This window comes from Nestor notabilis, unplaced genomic scaffold (genome assembly GCF_000696875.1).
Source record: "Nestor notabilis isolate BGI_N333 unplaced genomic scaffold, ASM69687v1 scaffold10328, whole genome shotgun sequence".
Lineage (NCBI taxonomy): Eukaryota > Metazoa > Chordata > Aves > Psittaciformes > Psittacidae > Nestor > Nestor notabilis.
The window spans coordinates 1-18,389 of NW_009938711.1; the positions used below are offsets into that span (position 1 = coordinate 1).

General features: G+C 38.1%; 1 protein-coding gene across 1 annotated transcript; it reads left to right on the top strand.

Annotated features, from left to right (window-relative positions):
* Positions 1 to 141: 141 nt before the first annotated feature.
* Positions 142 to 14,533, top strand: RAB22A (RAB22A, member RAS oncogene family). The gene is made up of 7 exons (XM_010019479.1): positions 142 to 177; positions 1,953 to 2,032; positions 5,882 to 5,963; positions 9,791 to 9,862; positions 9,981 to 10,087; positions 11,821 to 11,930; positions 13,161 to 14,533. Exons 1-7 carry the CDS (start codon positions 142 to 144, stop codon positions 13,256 to 13,258), a joined length of 585 nt encoding a protein of 194 aa, XP_010017781.1. The 3' UTR covers positions 13,259 to 14,533.
* Positions 14,534 to 18,389: the final 3,856 nt, after the last annotated feature.

Sequence of the window (18,389 nt, forward strand, 5' to 3'; positions counted from 1 at the left end):
AGGAAGGTTGGCTGGTAACCGCGGCGTGAGGGAGGCGGAGGGCTGCCCCCGTGGGCCTCGGCGGTACGAGCGCCCCGGCAAGGGCTATGATCGCTCTGGGCTGCGTCTCCGGTGCTCGTTAAAGGCACAGCCTGCCCGGCCATGGCTCTGAGGGAGCTGAAAGTTTGCCTTCTGGGGGTGAGTGCTGCGCGGCCGGCTTTCTGGGAGTGGTGGCAGGCAGGGGGTCTGCTGAGGAGCTGGCCTGGAAAGCTTTCTCTGGGAGTGGGAGAGCCTCTGCGTGAGCCTGGAGAGGCGCTGAGGGGGGTCCTCTCTCTGGGCGAAGGGTGGGCCTCGCTCCCGCTGGGGCTGCCGGTGCGCCCGAGCTGTGGGGCCGCGTCCCGCTGAGGAGAGCGGGCGTCCGGAAGGGCCTTCCCCTGCACAGGGCTGGCGTTCTCCAGGGGTAAATATCGCTCCTTTTATTCGATCTTTCCCTTTATGAAAGAAAAGAGAGGAAGTAGGGACACTTTGCGCGTGTTTCCCTCTTCTTCCTAAACTGTTTCGGGCTTGGAGCTCGCATAAATAAAAGTACCTGCAATCAAACTCGGGGGGGAGGGAACTGAACTCTTTTTTTCTTAAACAACATATGTATGCTTTGAAAGTGTCCGAAGTGTTTCAGGTGGTGGCAGAAGGAGACATTAAACAAACTGAGGTAGAGGTCTAAAAAAGTCAAGGCTATAAAGCTGTGTAGTTGGTTTGGTTTGGTCTGGTCTGAGTACTTCACTGGGGAGCCTCATGTTGAATAGGTGGAGTTGTCCCCACCTGTATCTAAATCCTGTGTTGTACAGACTATGACTGGCAGACTTGTTTTCTGCTTTTAAATCGCCACATTGCACTTCAGAGGGAAAAAATGTGTGTTTCTGTTCTCTTTTTGTTATGAAGGCGTTTGAGGTAACTACTAGATACTGTTTGCAATCACCTGACCTGAGAAACCTTTCCTCATGTAAGAAGAGGAGAATAAGCACCCAGGAAAACTGGTCATTGAACTCCTGGAGCCAGGAACTGCATCAATATTCTGAGATAACAAGCTTTTCTGTGAGAGGAAAATAGCTTGAAAAGATAAACACAAGCATGCATATTGTGCCCAAATTTACTACAGCATTCAGAACATTCAAGAAAATGCATGAATGGTCTAAAACTTCATTTTCAGTGAAGCAGTTTCTCAGAGTTTTTTTTCCTTTAAATTTTAATGACTCGAAATGCAAAATGTTTGTCTTCACCTGTCTTAATTAAATGACCATTTAAAATGTTCAGCTGCTATTGAGAACAGTCTTACTGCTAGTAGTTTGTTGAGTTCTTTCACTCCTAAATATGCCTTTTAACCAGGGAGTCAGTGGTGCAAATGCATATGTGACCCAGAATTTTCATGTTGTGGTTCCTCTTTTGCCATTTATAGCTCGGTGGAGTTCCATTAGAAACATGTTTCAGGTGTGTCACAGAAGAAATTTCAAGTCTTTCATTAAGCAGGGTGGGACAGCATTAGTCAGAGGTTGAAATGTGTGTGTGTCACTCTTAGATAATTTAATGTACTCCATTGGCTTCGAAAGATGGAATACCATACTCACTTGCTGTCTATTTTACTAAGAGTGGTAGATGTTTCTTTTCCTATTCTTGTTCAAATGCAATTTGTGCATAGCTTTGGAAAAACAAAAGTTTGAATAAATGATTATAAGCATGAATGCAGGTTTTCTAGTTCTTCATAAAAATATCTTAACAATATTGTTTAGAAAACTAACTTATCAGAGACCTTTCATTTCTATCAAATTAATACCTGAAGTATTTCAGAATTTAACTTCTCTGAGATTCTCTGCAGGAACATATTATTCATGTACATGTACTGCAAGATTTGAGGACAAAAAGAAACATCTGGTCATAGTAACTAATGTCTTTTTCAACTGTTTCTGTTCTTTTTTTAGGATACTGGTGTGGGCAAGTCGAGTATTGTGTGGAGATTTGTAGAAGATAGCTTTGATCCCAACATCAACCCAACAATAGGGTAAGAAACTAAGTAAAAGTGATTTGTTCAAGACTAAAAGCAAATTGTATGAATAGATGTCTGTACCTCCTGAATAGATCACTCGATTCTCCACTGTGGCAGCTAAATGTGGTAAAAAACGTGACTGCAGCCTTCATTAGCTCATGAGCTACCTTAGGAAATGTAGAAGTGTATGTGGTTACTCCATTTTCATGTGTAAGATCTGGACCCATTTTGTGTTCTTAATCTAAGATAGTAAAATCCTGCTAGAGATCCTGGGTTATGATGCTTCTGTTAAAGGAACAATATGCTTTTCTCATGCACTACTCTGAAATTTTGAAGTCTATTATATGACTACGTGATTTTGTTTTTTAAGGTTTCTTTTTAAGAGTTATGTACAAGGACAAGTCTGTTTTGAAGGTAGTTAACATACTAATTCAGGCTGTAGTTCTCTTAATGAATTAGTTGTAATTTTACATGTCTATATGTGATACACAGGCATAAGCGATAAAATTGTTAATGCAGTTGGTCTCACGGGTAAGGATGTTTAAAAGTTGAGCCTCACGCTAGCAACATTACTGAGCTCAAATCTTCTAATGCATAGAAGGAAGGCCGAGGACCAGGAATTCTTGGAGTGATTGGATCTTTTTATTTCCTTTGCCATCTTTTTTGCTTTGCAAGTGTCTTATGGGCTGCTTTTCTTGGTAGCAATTCCTTACTTTACATGAGGACATGACTTCACTTGATGCCAAGAAGTGTGTGTGGGGGGGATGTCAGTGCAACTTCCTGTCTCAGGTGGTGCACAGGCTGAACTACTGCTTTGACCAAGAAAGATGCTGCTGCTAAGTCAGCTGTGTCTCATCCTGTCCTTCTGAAAAAAATCCCCAACCCAAAACCAAACCCAGATATGGTTCTGAAGATCTCTCTCTCTCCATTCCTCCTTGTGCCCCCCACCTTTCCCCCCCCCTTTCTTTTTTGCATGTAAATACTGGTAGTGAACTGCAAGGTACTCTGTAGGAAGTATGCTTTTCTTGAAAGTTCCCTTTCAAAGGTAGCTTTGGAATGAATTTCATCAAATCTTGCTGTCTTCACTCCAAAGTCAGTTTATTTCAATCTGGTAGTTTTTGGACTGTGTGGTGGGTTGGTTGATTTCTTTTTTCCTCCCCCACCCCCCCCCCCTCCAGTGTAGCACCTATATGCTTGGAGGCAGGAACAAAGGGAGATCACAGGCGCATGTCTTCCCAGGGGAATGTCTGTAACAGATACTATGTAGTAACTTAAGGTGCTGTTAGAAGATGCTAGCCATTGTGCTAATAAGGCTACTGTGCAAAAGAGAATTTATCTTCATGGGTTCATGGGATTAGTATACTTTCTTGAAGTGGCAGATTGAAAAATCTCTTTTAGCTGTCTTAACGCAGTTGTTCATTGGTCTAAGGATTTGATATCTTGGTAGTTTGCTGTAGTAGTATAAATGAACCAAAACTTGTCTAAATAGCAGGGATGCCATCCCAGAATTTTGAAACTTTCTAGACCTTGTTTTTATTTTAGGAGATAGGAAGACCAAAGTAAGGATTAGAGGAGTTTTGATAATCCTAAAACTAAAGCTGAGAACATTTCTATGTTTACTCCTGTGGTTTTGAGTTCATGAGATTCAATCTTGTTTCCTGTCCCGTTTCTATTCCTGTTAGAATTATGTGGGCAATCGCAATTCATTATCATGAATGCTCATCATTCAGGTTCAAATATGGGCAGCTGTAGAAATCCTGTCAGAATTCTGCAACTTTTGTCTTCTCGGGATGCTGAGGACACATTCTGCTTTGCCTGACCAGCATATATCTGCAGGCACTGCAGAATATATAGTCCATCAATATAGCATTGAAAGGAATTATGAATGAGTATAAAACTACTTCAGGTGCATCTTGTTCACGTAGTTATAGTGCTTACTTAGCTGGTAGAAGCCGCTGGGAAATTTAGTAAGGATAATGCCTGTTTTCTTACTAGAAGTGATTAAGGATAGCTCTAATTTGGAGGGTTTTGTTGACCCAACAGTGGTTTGTCTTTGAGCTGTTTTTCTTGTGTATTTTTTTTTTTAATTGACATCTGTCACAATGAAAGCTTCCGTTTGTCAAAGAATTTCAGAAAGCATTCAACCTTTATTGTCAGCTACCATTTGGGATGTTTAGTTATGATGTGAATTAGAGCAACACAGCTGTTCAGTTCAAATTGACTGTACAGGAATGTTTTGGTTTATAGAACCAAGTAAGATAAGTTTTCAGAGAGAATCTATGATTTAGGGAATTGTTTACATATGGGCTAGAGAATTCAGAATCGATGCTTAATTTGTAGCAGTCTTAAGGAAGTGGAAGTCTGTGGTTTACAGCAGATACTCCTATCACTTTATTTCTTGTTACTCTCTGCTAAAATACATAATCTAATTAACTGTGTTAAAATGTATTGCAGTTAGGCTCTTTTTAGGGATGCTGCAACCTTTTATTTGGCCTCTTAAAAAAGTAATAAGCTTTGGAGATTGAGATACTATTTGGCAAATCATCTGAGCTTGAGGAATGGAGAGAAGGTTACTTCTTAGTAGCTGAAAGCATTGTGTAATTGCTCCCTTTTATTTTTAAAAATGTAGATAGCTGTTTTCTCCTCCTGTATCAATGAAACATCCAAAGACTCCAGAAGTGTCACGGATCTCATTAAAATCTGTGCCCTGCTGGTACTTAAGATCCAAGATAAACTGAAGTTTGGAGTCTTGGACTCAGGTATTTGAAGTTGTTGATCATGCTGAAACACTCCTGCTGTCTGAATCTACAACAAGCTTAGTGTACTCCAGGAAGCTCCAACACGGGCCACCACCTGCATTCTGTCCAGAATTGACAGTATGACAAGTTTGGGAATCTGCAGTATTGTCAAGTGACAGGAATTAAGCATGCAAAAGAAATTCAGGATCATAATGTAGGATCTCATGTGCTTAAAACAGTCGTGGCATCTGTAGTTCTTACTCAACGAGGATTTGAATTCAATGTGTGTCTTCTATAGTAAAAAATGTGCCTACGGGTAATAGAGCAAAGAACTCCCCCTTGTAAAAGATTAGGTCTCAGAATTCCTGTTCTTGTGGAAAACAGTGATTCATGTAAAGCAGATCAAGTAAAGCACGAAAGTTCTTTACAATATTTTTCAATATGTTACTGTAAAACAGCTAGAAGTTGGGTGGGGGGCAGCTGGAGCATATGAAGAAGCAGAGGGAGGGGTTTCGTCTTCTGAAGTGCATAAGCCTCTGCAGACACGTACAATAGTCAGGTTTTGGGAGCTGTACAGAGTGCAGAAAGCAAGCAACTTGCTCATTACTAATTTCTCTCTTCTTAACACCTACCAGTAATGATATGAATATACTGTATCTTTTTCCCAAGTATGGACTTGCCAATGTTTATCTGAATGTTAGGACAAAGATAGAAAAAGCTGATACAAAGGGGAAAGATTTGATCTCTCCCTCTGGAAGTTTCTGGTACATGCTTAAGTGATTTGCTGTGGTGATTCCTCCATTTAGGAAGAGTGCTGGTAAAAAGGCTGACCTTCCTGATTTTCTTTTTTTTGTCATACATCCTTCATTTTTATCAAAAGCTTATGAACAATAAAAGCTCATAATTTGTATTTGTGTTCCTTCTATTTTCTTAGTAGAATTTCATCCTCTGAGGCCCTTTGCCTGATTAATTTCAGCCTTTATGTATGAAAATGTATATCAGTTTTGTGTGTGTGTGTGGGAAGCACTTTTACTGGAATGCAGACCTTTTTGAATGTTCATGGTGGTAATGTTCTAAGAGTGTGTTTATATTCTGAAAAGCCTAAGCTGTAATTTTTTTTTTCCAGAGCCTCATTTATGACCAAGACTGTACAGTATCAAAATGAGCTGCATAAATTCCTAATTTGGGATACAGCTGGACAGGAGCGGGTGAGTAGAATCAGTATCTGTGCTGATAGTACTGGCTAGAGATTGGGTTGCTTTTCAGCCCTGCCCTTGAAAGTCACAGTGTGATCTGGTTTTATGAACATGGCCTAGAATGTTTGTTTCTAGGCAGCTTCCTGCAAAGATATGGGCACTGTAAATATATTTTTATTTTTCATTGTTGTTATGGTTAAAGGACAAAGTTAAGGGCGGTTGCCTAAGAGGAGGAGCCTATGAAAACAGAAGACTAGGTTTAGATTCACTAAGAATGCCATTTCAGAAGAAAACAAGGTGGAAGGGGAGCCAGCAGCTGTCTCTAGCACCTTTTCTAGTTGAGTTTTAAACATTCAGCTGGAGTTATTTTGCAGCCAGTGCATCTGGCAACATGAGAATCAAAGTGAAATGTATAATTGTGTTTCAGAGTTATGAGTAAGGCCCCAATTCTGGGAAAATATACAACTGCTGAGACATTGTTAGCTTCAGTGTTTGGGTTATTAATGTGAGCAGAGTATGGGTTTAGGCTTTAAAAAGCAATATTTCAAGCAGTGTTATGGGTGATAACTGATCTATTATTTTATAAAGTTTTACTTCTCAAATCTGATAATGTTAGAAGCTATGTCAAGAAATCTGTCTGGTGTTTTGATCTCTTCAGCATGTGTAGTTCTGAGGGGAGGCAACATAAGCTTTCAAGAAAATGACTAGTCAAATGAAATCAGTTAATTTGCATGATTTTTACTTAGAATTTAAAAGGAAGACTTTACTAGTGAACTTGCTTGTTCATAGATTCCTAGTAACAGTGGTAGAAATTATAGTAGCTGTATTAACAATGCTGTCTTGCAGATTCTTGACTGTTGACTACTGGCAATTGTCAGTCACTCATGATGAGTTTATTTAGGATAAGAGTGAACTGTAACAAAGAGAAACACCAGAGCTGTTCCCTATAAGAGTCAGTTTGATCAGGTTGGGTTATTACTTTACAGTAATAACTGGAAAATGCAGCTGTGCTATTTTTCAGGTTTGGCTCTAGAAAGTAACTCAAGTATATTTGTATTGCATTTCAGTGTCCTAGATTTTTGAATGACAATTTATTTCCATCCAGCAGCACTGTATGAAGCAAATTTATGTTGCCAGGCATGTGTCCCAGGGATATGTCCAATAGTATCCATGTTACTAGAAGTACCCAAGTCCTTCCATTACCAGCACTCACTCAGCATTTCTGTGAATAGTCTTAAGTGAACATCCTAGCCCATTTGGAAATGTTAATGCTGGAATGTGAGTCTTCTGAGAGATAGAGTATGACTTCTGAGAGGCTGGTACTCCTAAATGGAAAGCTTTATGAACATGCCTGCCACAACTTGGTAAGAAACTTCCAATACATATTAGCATTCCATCCTGTTCACTTTAACTGTGTTTGCAGGCCATAGGAGAACATTGTAATTTGGATTCAGCACACTATAATCAGAGTAAGCATCTCTGCACATGACTGTCATGTTCTTTGTATTTGTTTTCAGATTTTGAATGATACCTCTTTAATTTCCTTCCATACAAGCTGCATAGTATCTTTCTTGAAATAAAAAAAGGGAAAGATGTCTTACCTGGTCTCTGACATGTGAGCTGCGGTATCTGTGATGCTTATGTTCCATACCTGAGAAGTCACTGTGAGGCTACAATATAGCCAATGAAATCAGTGAAGTGGGAGCAAGAACATTTACTTTGAAATGATGCCAGTATCTTCATAGATACTTCTTTTTTCAAAACAGAGCAGCGCTATCACTTGCTGCTAGTCACAAGTGGTCTGTGTACCTGCCTTGCACTGAAATCTGTAGCAGAGTTAAATTTGACAATGAATTATGGAAGGGATTTCCTCTATGATATCTGGAATACCGTAAATATCCACACCATTCTTGGAACTAAAATGTCTTTTGCTGAGCTATGATACTTAATGCACAGAATTTGTAGTCCTGGCTTCTTGAGAAGCATTTGCTCTTTTCCACTTCAAAAGCCCAGGAGTGAATAATTCTATGCTATGGGTAATCCCATGTTCTAAATGACTTCAGGGAGTGGAGGGCCTGCTTCACTCCAGAAGAGGAAATGTACACTAACTTACTTCAGACAGCTCATTGCCCAGCCTTATTTCTTCTCTCATTTCTTCTACCCAGTGTATAGTTGATAGGCGATTACTTGTAGCAGATTACTTACAGCAATAGGGTTTTTGCCTTCTTACCTAATGATTTTGAGTTTCTCTGGATAATTATGTCTTAATAATTCTGTCAAAACACTAATTGGAGGCTGGAGGGTAAGCTGAAGATTTTTGAAAAATAGCAAAAGGAAAATTCAGCGTTTCTGGTAACATCTGTTTTGTTAATGTATTTTATCTGCTGGCTGCTCTTAAGTGGAAAAAAGTATCTAAGTGTTAGCAGGCAGGAAATGAGAGTAATACAAAATCAGCAAGTGAAAGTTGGTTTATTCCCAATGTAAATAGTCAAATAATCAAAAAGCCAGGTTGCAACCAGTCCAAGTGGTGGTTTACCAGATATGCTTCTCTTTACATTTTAGTGCTCAGGAGGAAGAGAGAGATTATGTCCCAACATGAACTGAATCCCTGCCTGTGTCTCCCTTTCCCACTATTAAATATTTTTGTATTCTGAACTTCGTGTTCAAAATCCTGTTTTCAAAACAGAATTTGAGAGCCAAATGTAAATGCTCTAGAATTCTGCTTTATAGCAAGATTTTTATGATTTGTAGTATTGCTCTCTGTTGAACTGTACTAAGCAAAAGGAAATTGGTATTTTATTAGAACCAAATAAGCTTTCATGAAAAACTGTGTTCTGGTCATGATTCTTGCCCTGAGTAATAAGATGCACAAAAGCACTAAATCACATATGCTTGCAAAAATAGTACATGCTATTTACTCTGTGATTTGACTGAGAGTTTTGGTTGCTAGATTAGTTGTCTGTTTCTTTTTAAATTGGCAGAATATCACACTTTTAAAGAATGCTTGATTTTTGGTGCAACTTAATCATATGCTTTAGTACTTTCTTCAGTCCTGAATGCATAACACTCTGCCCATGCAAAGGTACAGGACTGGTTTATATACTGCAAATGTACTACCAGCCAAATATATCTGTTGTAGATTTAATTTTGAAAATTACAAAAGAATTACTGTAGCCTTTTACTATCTAGTGTGTTCCTTAAAGCTCTGTTTGCAACAAGTCTCATAGTTGTGGGCTTTTGCAGTTTTCAGTTTTAAACATGCTTCTAACTTTTGAGGAGGGGAGGGAGGGGGGAAAGCCCTGAAGCAAAAGCCCTGAAGCTGTAAGTTAGATTACAAGGAAACCAACATTTCTAGTGTTGAAAAGTGCCATGACTGATCCATGGGACTAGAGAGTGACGCCAACTTCTGAACATTTCAAAGCAGCAGTACTATAACTTGTCCAAAAGCATTAATGTCTTGGAGAAAGAAGCTAGTTCCATTTTGACTATTTTCCTCTCTCTTGGTGTTTAAAGTTGAGCATATATCCCGTCTGTGCATATAATCTACAGTCTTTTAAATGAGAGATTCTAATCTAGTCGAAGTAAGGTCGAGTTTGGCTTCCTGCTTTTTGCAGTAGGTGTGCTGCTGATCCCTAAACTATGTATTGGTTGGCCTTTGTAAAACAATACTTGAATGGAAGTTATGTTTATTATTGTACAGCATCTCTGTAATTGTAAAGAAAAGTCTTCCACTAATGTGGACTTTAAAGCTAGTTTTCACTTCTTCATAATATACTAATAATGAGATCATGGAGGTCAGTAGAAGATCAGATTCATAATGTCTGGTATCTTTCTTCCAGTTTCGTGCTTTAGCCCCAATGTATTACAGAGGGTCAGCAGCAGCCATTATAGTGTATGACATCACAAAGGAGGTAAGAAATGGATATTTTCCCAGCAGTACTATTTCGGGGTGGGGTGGGGGTGTCATGGGCCAGTTCAGAGTCTTTAATTTCTTCTTATTTATTTTTTTTTTTTCTTCCCACACATCAGGAAACTTTCTCAACATTAAAGAACTGGGTTAAAGAGCTTCGACAGCATGGACCTCCAAACATTGTTGTAGCTATTGCAGGAAATAAGTGTGATCTTAATGATGTAAGGTAAATAACTTGCTAACTTGGAGATTTTCACTTAAGCTCATAGTGCTAAATATTTTAACGTTTCAGATCAGGTAAAAGGTATAGAGCAATTTAAGCTGTTTTGCACTAGCATTGTAGTTTCAGAAGTGGTCGGAGCTGTTTCTGCTGTCAGAAGACTTGGTTAGTCTGGCCTTGGTCAGTCTTGCCCACTTCCTCCCCTGCGTTGGTGTGAGTACGTGTGTGATGGGGTAGTAAATCAGGCTGTAAAATGGATCCAGATTAAAACTAACCATTTTAAAAAAGGAAAACTCATCCAAGTATATTTATGTTTCTCACACCATGAACACTTGCTGGCATAACAGAGGTGGGATAGCAGGGTCAGGAATGAGCAGTTTACAGCGAGACAGGATTACCTTTTCTAGTGGCAGTGCCAAGTTACACAAGGCTAAACTGCCTGTGAAAGTACAGCGTAATACAAGCTGTTTATCTCACTTTATAAGAAGTACCCCTGTCAGTCTGTAGCACCTCATTTTGTTAGGAAAAACATCAAGCCTGTTGGAAGCATTGTGTAGGTTTTTCTAACTTGCTTGTTCAGGTGCCTTCCTTCCCTGCTTAAATACTGGGGTGGAATTGGCTCGTAGCTGAAATGGTTGCAGGGAGCGGGAAAAGTTCTGTAGAAACTTTATGAGCAGCCAGACTTTAAAAAAGGCATGTACTAAAAACAAGTCCTTTTTCACTGATGTTCTGGTTGAGTAAGCCAAATACAGAAAGAAGGTGTGTGCAAACTTCTTGGGTTTAGATTTTATTGGAAAAGGTACCGCTGCTGTTGTCTCAAAGGAGACAGATGGTTATGTGTTTAAAGAACCACTGCAAAGTTAGCTTTTAGTATAATTCTACAAATTGTTAATATATAGGAGTTATCTAGTGAGCTCTGGTAACTTCTGTTAGAAGTAGCATGTTTCTTGAAAGAATTGATGACATAAAATTAATTAGAAGGCAAATACAAAGTATGTAGCTTCAGTCAGAGGCAGTATTTGAGTCAATGATCTCAAGTCTGCTTTTGATATCCTGCAGTCCCTTGTTACTGAAAGTAGCCTATATTTTCTAGAAATTGTATGTAAAGTGATACAACATATAGTCCAATCCTCTCTACTTATTGGGGTTTGATTTTTCATGTTATTTAAGGAAACGTTATCAACTTGCCTACTTAGGGGTGTAGAGTAACTTTTTCACTTCTTGACTCAGTGCTCAGTCTAAATATGTTCCTGTTTATAGCTACATTTTCATGCTTCATGTAAAGTAAATGCTATAGGAATGATCTGTGCAGTGTTGTGAGATACTTACTTTTATAAACAACAGTAGGAAATCCACTGGATTAGTGGAATTAATGCTTTAGGAGCTTTTCAGTACATCTAAAACTGTGTGTGTCAAGATTAAAGCACCCTGTAATGACTGATTGCAGACCCACACTTAGAGCACTCAAGAAACAAACTCCACTGTAATGCTGTCAGAGGGACTAAGGCATTGTTTAGTTTATGATTGTGCTTCAGTGATGCTCATACCTCAAGGCAGGGAGACAGCATAGAGTAAAGAATGAGCATTAACTTCAGGATGAGGGAGAGCTGTGATGCCAAACAGGTAAAATACAAAATACTCATTAATGAGACAGTTAAAAGCTTAATCTATCCCTTAAGGTTTTTGACTAATGGTGGGGTTTTGCATTCACAGTTTTTTCTTTCCTTTTATTTTTGCAGAGAAGTCATGGAAAAAGATGCTAAAGACTATGCAGATTCCATTCATGCAATATTTGTAGAGACAAGTGCAAAAAATGCAATAAACATTAATGAACTCTTTATAGAAATTAGTAAGTATTGAAACAATTAATATGCTTTCTTCTGAAAGATGTTCAAGTAGAGATTTCATTACTTCTTGTGGTATTCAGGTGAGAGTATACTGGCTTGAATTTGTGACAGTTGGGCATGAATACAAACTGCAGAATGATGTGTATAAATTTTTGGCCATCTAATGACCTCTAAATAGTCCTTTTAGAGTTTTTAAGCCTACTGTGACGTTGCTGGATAAATAGCAGCAGGCACTCATGTCAAGTCAGTGTCATCTTATTATATCTGTTATTGAATGCTTCAATTAGTACTTCCGAGGTTATAGAAGAGAAAGAAAATGGTGTGAAGATGATCCAGACTTTATACAGCTGAGAAGAGTAATGAAGTTCTCACTCTAAGTGTTTGTACTTAGTCTAAAATGGTGTGTTTTCAAAGATGGAAGAATTCATAAAGGCTACATTACTGCATGGGAAATGGCAGCTACTGTGTGTAGATTTTCCACAAGTATTTCTGTGATACCCAGAGGGAGGTTTTTAAACTTAAATTGCAAACCTTTTCCGATTCCTTCATGGAGCAAATGACAATAAGTTCTCTTGTGTGAATGCAAAGCAGGTTCCAAACTGAATTCCATTCAAGATTATTTGCAGGATGTTTCAGGCAGTAGCACGAATGTATAAGAATAGTCCTTATAAGCAGTTGAATATATTGAAGCTGATGTAAAAAGTATGTGCTGTAGAATAGCTTTCTGATTTACTGACTTAATAGCTGCTCTCTAAAATTGATCTTGAATAAATTATGGAAAAAGTATCATAAATCCTCCTCAGAAAAGAATACTTAACCAGGAATAGTCGATTTTAATGACTGATTAGATGACTAAAGCAGCTGCATTTACGAGCACTTCTGTGCTAAACCCAATGCAGGTGATGTACGGTGGAAATACAGGTCAAGATGGTAGCTCTTAATGAAGATATTCCAGATGGTATTGCATCCTACAGAGTATATTCTCTGGGTGGTTTTATGGCTTAGCTCTCCAAGTCTGGCTTAGCCTGAAGTGTAAACACTGCAAAATTAGCTTAAACTGCCTTTGCTCTTCTGTGGAACCATACCTCTTACAGACTATTAACTGCCGTCCTCCTGTTATGCAGGAATGTTGTCACTAATGATGCATGACTAATCCAAAACATAGACTGAATACTTAGAATTAGTTTCAAGTATAATGTTTGCTATAACTTTTTTTTTCTGCCTCCTTGTAGGTCGCAGAATTCCATCAACTGACACCAACCCCCCATCTAGTGGTAAGGGCTTCAAACTTAGAAGACAGCCATCGGTGACAAAGCGCAGCTGCTGTTGACTGATCCCTTAGAAAATCAAACTTGTCTATACAGTAGGTGGTCTTGGAAGTTAATAGTTCACGTTGGGTTTATATTATCAGTCTTAGATCTTTATCTGCTGGTGTTAATACACACAAGGTCCCACAAAAATGGACCAGTTCATCTGACATCTGTACACTCGCAGAAGAGACTGCAATCGTAATGTCAGCCTGTTTACTTACAAAAAGTGTAGTATCTCTTGCATTCAAAGGGAATCCATCATCACTTTTTTGGCCTTGCTTGACAGGAAGGTGACTATATCGATGGTAGTACTGAAATGTTTAATAGTTTTGTAATCAAGATTTTAGGGTGGTTTTGTGTTTTTGTAAAAAGGGAAATGAGCACTTTTGTGGGACTTAAGGGTGGGAGGCGTCTGGAAGTTAGGTGTCACTTCTTCCTTTTCTTCAGTGAGCCTTATTTTAGCTAAGTAGCTAAATTGTAGCTAATCCAAAGTATGATAGGACAGTTGATGTGAGGTGGCTACAGAATAAGCAACTGAAGACAAACAATAGGCAAATCAGTCCATCCAGTCCCCAAATCCCATTTGCACTTTTTATTTAAAGATGATATGCGCCAGGGGTGGGGACACAAGCAACAGCTATTAAACCACAGACAATCTTTTTTTTCATGCTGACTTTAATCACTTTAAGGCAAACTGATACCTTTGTAGGCATCTTTTTGTTCCTACAAGTTTTTTAATATTAAGATGTTGGTTGAAGGAAACCTAGTTGTAGTTCTGACTAAATTAAGTGGTTACTGACTAAAGCCAGATGCTGTAAACAGATGCTGTCAGTGGTTCAGGTAAGACCTAAAAGTTCTTGGGGAAAGCTTTTAATTGCTTGGCATGTGTAAAGTGTTCATATTATATTTATGAGACCAGTGTTTAAAGTATTATAAATTATGTAAGAGAAAAAAAAAAGTAAAAAAAAAAAAAATAATGCAATCTTATACACTCCTTCCATTCCATACCTATGGATAAACTCCTGGGATATCTCCATCAGGTGGTTTTTCCTGCGTTTTAGGTATTGCCACTGTGAGCTCATCTAGAGGCAGACTAAAATTCTTTCTCTTTCAATCACATTTGGAAGGGCCAATAGGGAATGGTGTTGGTGTAGCATGAGGACTGTTGAAGTTTTCATCTGTGGTGCACCCAGTCTTTCTTGTTTTGGGCACAAAAACATAAACAGGAAGTAACCTTAAGACATGGTAATGTAGATCATTACCTTTTGGTTCCTAGGCTTTTTCATCTGTGAGGGTTTTTAGCAGGTCAGTGTTTAGTTTATTCTGTATTGGTTTTAGTATTGGTATTAGTTTCAATTAAACTGTAGGTTGACCATACCCCTTTGTGCTATTTTATTTATTTTTACTTTTTGTTTCCTACCAGAACTAGTGAGAAACTTTATACTCGTGAAGAAAAAGAGCTTAATAGACTTGAGTATATACTAAAATACACTGTTTAGCTTTAGTATCAAAATGAGGTCATGTTGATGATGCTTATTCTTTATTTGTAATCTGGTTTTCTATCATCTCAAGTAATTTCTCTGAAGGAAATAGAGAAAAGTTGGTAAGAAATGAAAGGACTTGTACTTCAGATTAGTTTGTATTTGTGAAAATTCTTGGTTTGCTCCAGAATAGCTTAACAGGTGAACTATTACAGTGAGATTTTGAATGAGTCAGCATGTTTTAGTGAAACTTGGTGACTACATTTTTATCATGCCTTCTACCTACCTGGCAATGTCATTGTGCCTTCTTTGCCACAGTTGTACAGGCTACATGCTTATACAGAGCCCAAGAAGTAGATCTTCATCAAATGAAGGCTGTTTGAAGCTTCTTTTAAACATTGATCCTTAACAAAGCATCTCATAGTAGAGAAAGGTTTAGCATTTGGCGTTTAGCCTGATGTATATTTTTTTTCCTATCACTCAAAGCAAGTAAATTATTAACAGAAAACTTCAATACTCCTACAAAATGCTTGATGGAAATAAAGAACTGAGTAAGCTTGCTTTTGGGCATATTTTTAATTATAAAAAGGCTGGTTAGTAATTAAATGTAGCATTTTCACAGTTGCAGTCATGGAAATCCCTGATTTCTTTGCAATGTCTAAATTCTTACTCTTGGCAAATTTAAAAAGAAAAATTGTGTGGTTATCTAATTCAACAAGGTTTTAAAAACATTTTGTGTTCACAGTGCTTCAGAAGTCTATTCTATAGCAAGATACCAGGTGCTTCAGTATCTTAACTATGATACAGAAATTTCTGCTTATATTAAAGCTTGTTAGTAATGAATCTGGAAATTCTTGAACTTGGAAAGATGGTAGTAGTAGAAGGAAAGTCTCAGTTACTGGGAATATCTTTCTTGTAGATTAGTAGAAAAAGGAATTTCAGATTTTATAAATTCTTATAGCCTGTTAGCATGTGGTAGAAATGGAGTTTAAATCTGTTTTTCAGTAAGATAACAAAAATGGCTTAACAGTATCCATCCAAGATTTATTAACTTGAAAGCAAAATACCGGACTCTAGGAAGACTGAGAGCTAGGCTAGTACTGAGGTTATTGTAGTTCTCCAGTCAGAGGAGAGATCCATATATCTCAGAAAATCCTTATCAACTGCTTTCTCATTTATACTGTTTGCTATACACCAAAATTAGACTTTGAAAAACAGAGAACCCTACTCCCCCTCAGAACAACAATCTGTCTCTTCTCAAAAGTAGCTAAGTCTTACTGCCTCCGACTCCTTTTGTCTTGTTACCAGTCTGAGTGGAATGCCAGCATACTTCATGTCCTTTTTGCAGTTCTGATCTTGCATTACTGCAGTTACTGAAAACACAGAAATAGCCAATGTTTCAGATTGTCCAAACTACAAGCATGGAAGTGAGGCTGCCTAACACATGCCTATTTCAAAAGACAGACTGTTGATGTAAGTTCTCTTGAGCCAAGATAACTGTTTATTGATCAGTTGGCCCTAGCTGAAGCCTGGAATGCAGTCTTCCCTGGATGAGATGCACATGTTCATTGTTTCATTTCTGTTGGAGAAAAATGGTTACTTCTGTATTAATAATTTGTTAGGCCATCTGCTTTCATCTGGCACTAGGCATGCTGAAATTGATTGTATTTTGTCCTAACATAACTTCTCTATTTGGAGGTACATTAGCCTTTGAGTGTTTGGAGTGCTGATTATTAATCATTCCAGCTAAATTTTTAATAACTTTTTTCTGTTAAGAAGTTATTGAAAAAGCTCAGGACTGATGTTTTCTTCCACTATGCCTTTCTGTTTAGTGAATGAAGCTTATCATAGAGACTAGACTTACAGATACTCTTAAAGGGAATTAACTGCTGCAAAACAAGTTTGGAAGGGTGAGGTATCATGTATGTAAAAATGTAATGAAGTGCATGTCGTATCATTGATACAGAGCATTTTTTTAACTGACAAAGTATGACTATTTCAGCTTTTAAACACAGAAATTCCTTCCCATGAAAGTTATAGATTTGTACAAAAGTACCATTTGATAAATACTTAGTTCTTAAGCTTTGGAGCAACTTAAATATGCTCCCCAAGTCTTGGAGGGTGTCTTCATCCAACCCTCTAAATTATAAGTGTCTGAGCTGACTTGCCAGGCTCCTAATCTGTGCTGTTGGTAGTTTTGTGGTGTATTTTATATACATGCTGAAACTGGCATTCTAAATGCCTAGGTAGCTGAAATCTGGAAGCTTATGTTTAGTACAGAAGCATCTAGTGGTTAAACTACTGAAAAACGTTGTAGGTGCTTTGAGAAGTTCTAAACCAATTCTAACAACTTCAGCTGTTGCCAAGAAGGTAAAAATTTGTTACTAGATCCATGTTGAAACAAATCATTGCACTTCAAATCCCTACTGACATCAGCGAGGCCTTTCCTTTAAGTGCTACAGGATCAGACAGCTGAGAGTTTAGAGTGTTCTATGCAGACCTGGGTCTTCGATGTGTTGGTGCATGTAATACCAGTTTAATGCTACCAGCTTGCTCAAGAAAGATTATGTACATACTTGGGAAGAGAGTAAGAGGAGAGGAGGTAATGCCTATTACTGATTTGAAAGTCATATCCTTTAACCTGGTTGAGAGGTGCCTGCATTTGTGGTTAAAGCATCATTTTAATTATCAAAAAACAGTTTAGGCTGAATATCTTGAATGGCTTAAAAGTTGGCCTCAATAAGATTTTTCTTACAATGTTAATCCTAAATCATTCTTCAACATTAGTGTTAAGTTCCAGCACAACATATTGAGTGTTAGTTGGAAAAGGAAGCTTTAGCAGTGATGTCTGAATGACTTGTGGAACAGTCTTTAGTGTTTATTGAGGATGGTGTAGTCTATTTATGGTGTGCTATGTCAGCAATCTGCAAAGACTATCTTGGGAATCGGTGAATTACAGGAGAGAAGCTGTCTGAACTGTGTAGCTATTCACCCTGTAGTGAACTTCACTTATACGCAGCAGTAGCTACCTGGAAGTAGAAAAAAATCATCTTGAATGTGAGGAGAACTTGAATAATTCACTGACTTAAACTTCTACACTGCTTATTCATTTTCTAAAAAGCTTCATGTATCTCTTTAACACTTTAAACCTCTAAAAGAGAGGCTCTTCATGGACGAAAGAAGGACAAACTTTCTTAACATTTTTAGCAGGATGTCATTTTAAAGTGACATGAGACTGTTTGTAGTCACAAGTCAGTTACTTGAAGCAAGAGAATTGTGTGCTTGGAATTAAGCATCTAAAATATCCACACAAAATTCTCTAAGGAAAACTAGTGCCAAAACACATTTCCCTAAAATTACTAGGCCTTCAGACAACAATGTTTGTTTCTGAAAAATCCCTTCTGTTATTTTGGAGGTCTCAAAAGTTTGAATGGAAAGCCTTTCCTGGTCAGCTAGAATCCAAAATGCATGACTTGAAAAAATCAAGCAAGCATTACCAAACTTTATCCATGAAGTGTCACAGATAATAAATCTGTCAAGGCACTTAAGACTATTCTGAAACACAAGAGTACTGATGGGGTTAGTCTTTGGCATGCCAAAATGATCCTAGGGTCAGCTTTTTCCTCCTTCCTATTTCCCCCCATCCCTCCCAAGTCTGAATTTTGAACAT

Excerpts from the sequence above, each read along its gene's own strand:
- RAB22A (XM_010019479.1), top strand. The coding sequence starts at position 142 with ATGGCTCTGAGGGAGCTGAAAGTTTGCCTTCTGGGG. Across the intron at positions 9,863-9,980 it reads TGTATGACATCACAAAGGAG|GAAACTTTCTCAACATTAAA; the intron begins GTAAGAAATGGA and ends CCCACACATCAG. Across the intron at positions 10,088-11,820 it reads TGTGATCTTAATGATGTAAG|AGAAGTCATGGAAAAAGATG; the intron begins GTAAATAACTTG and ends TTATTTTTGCAG.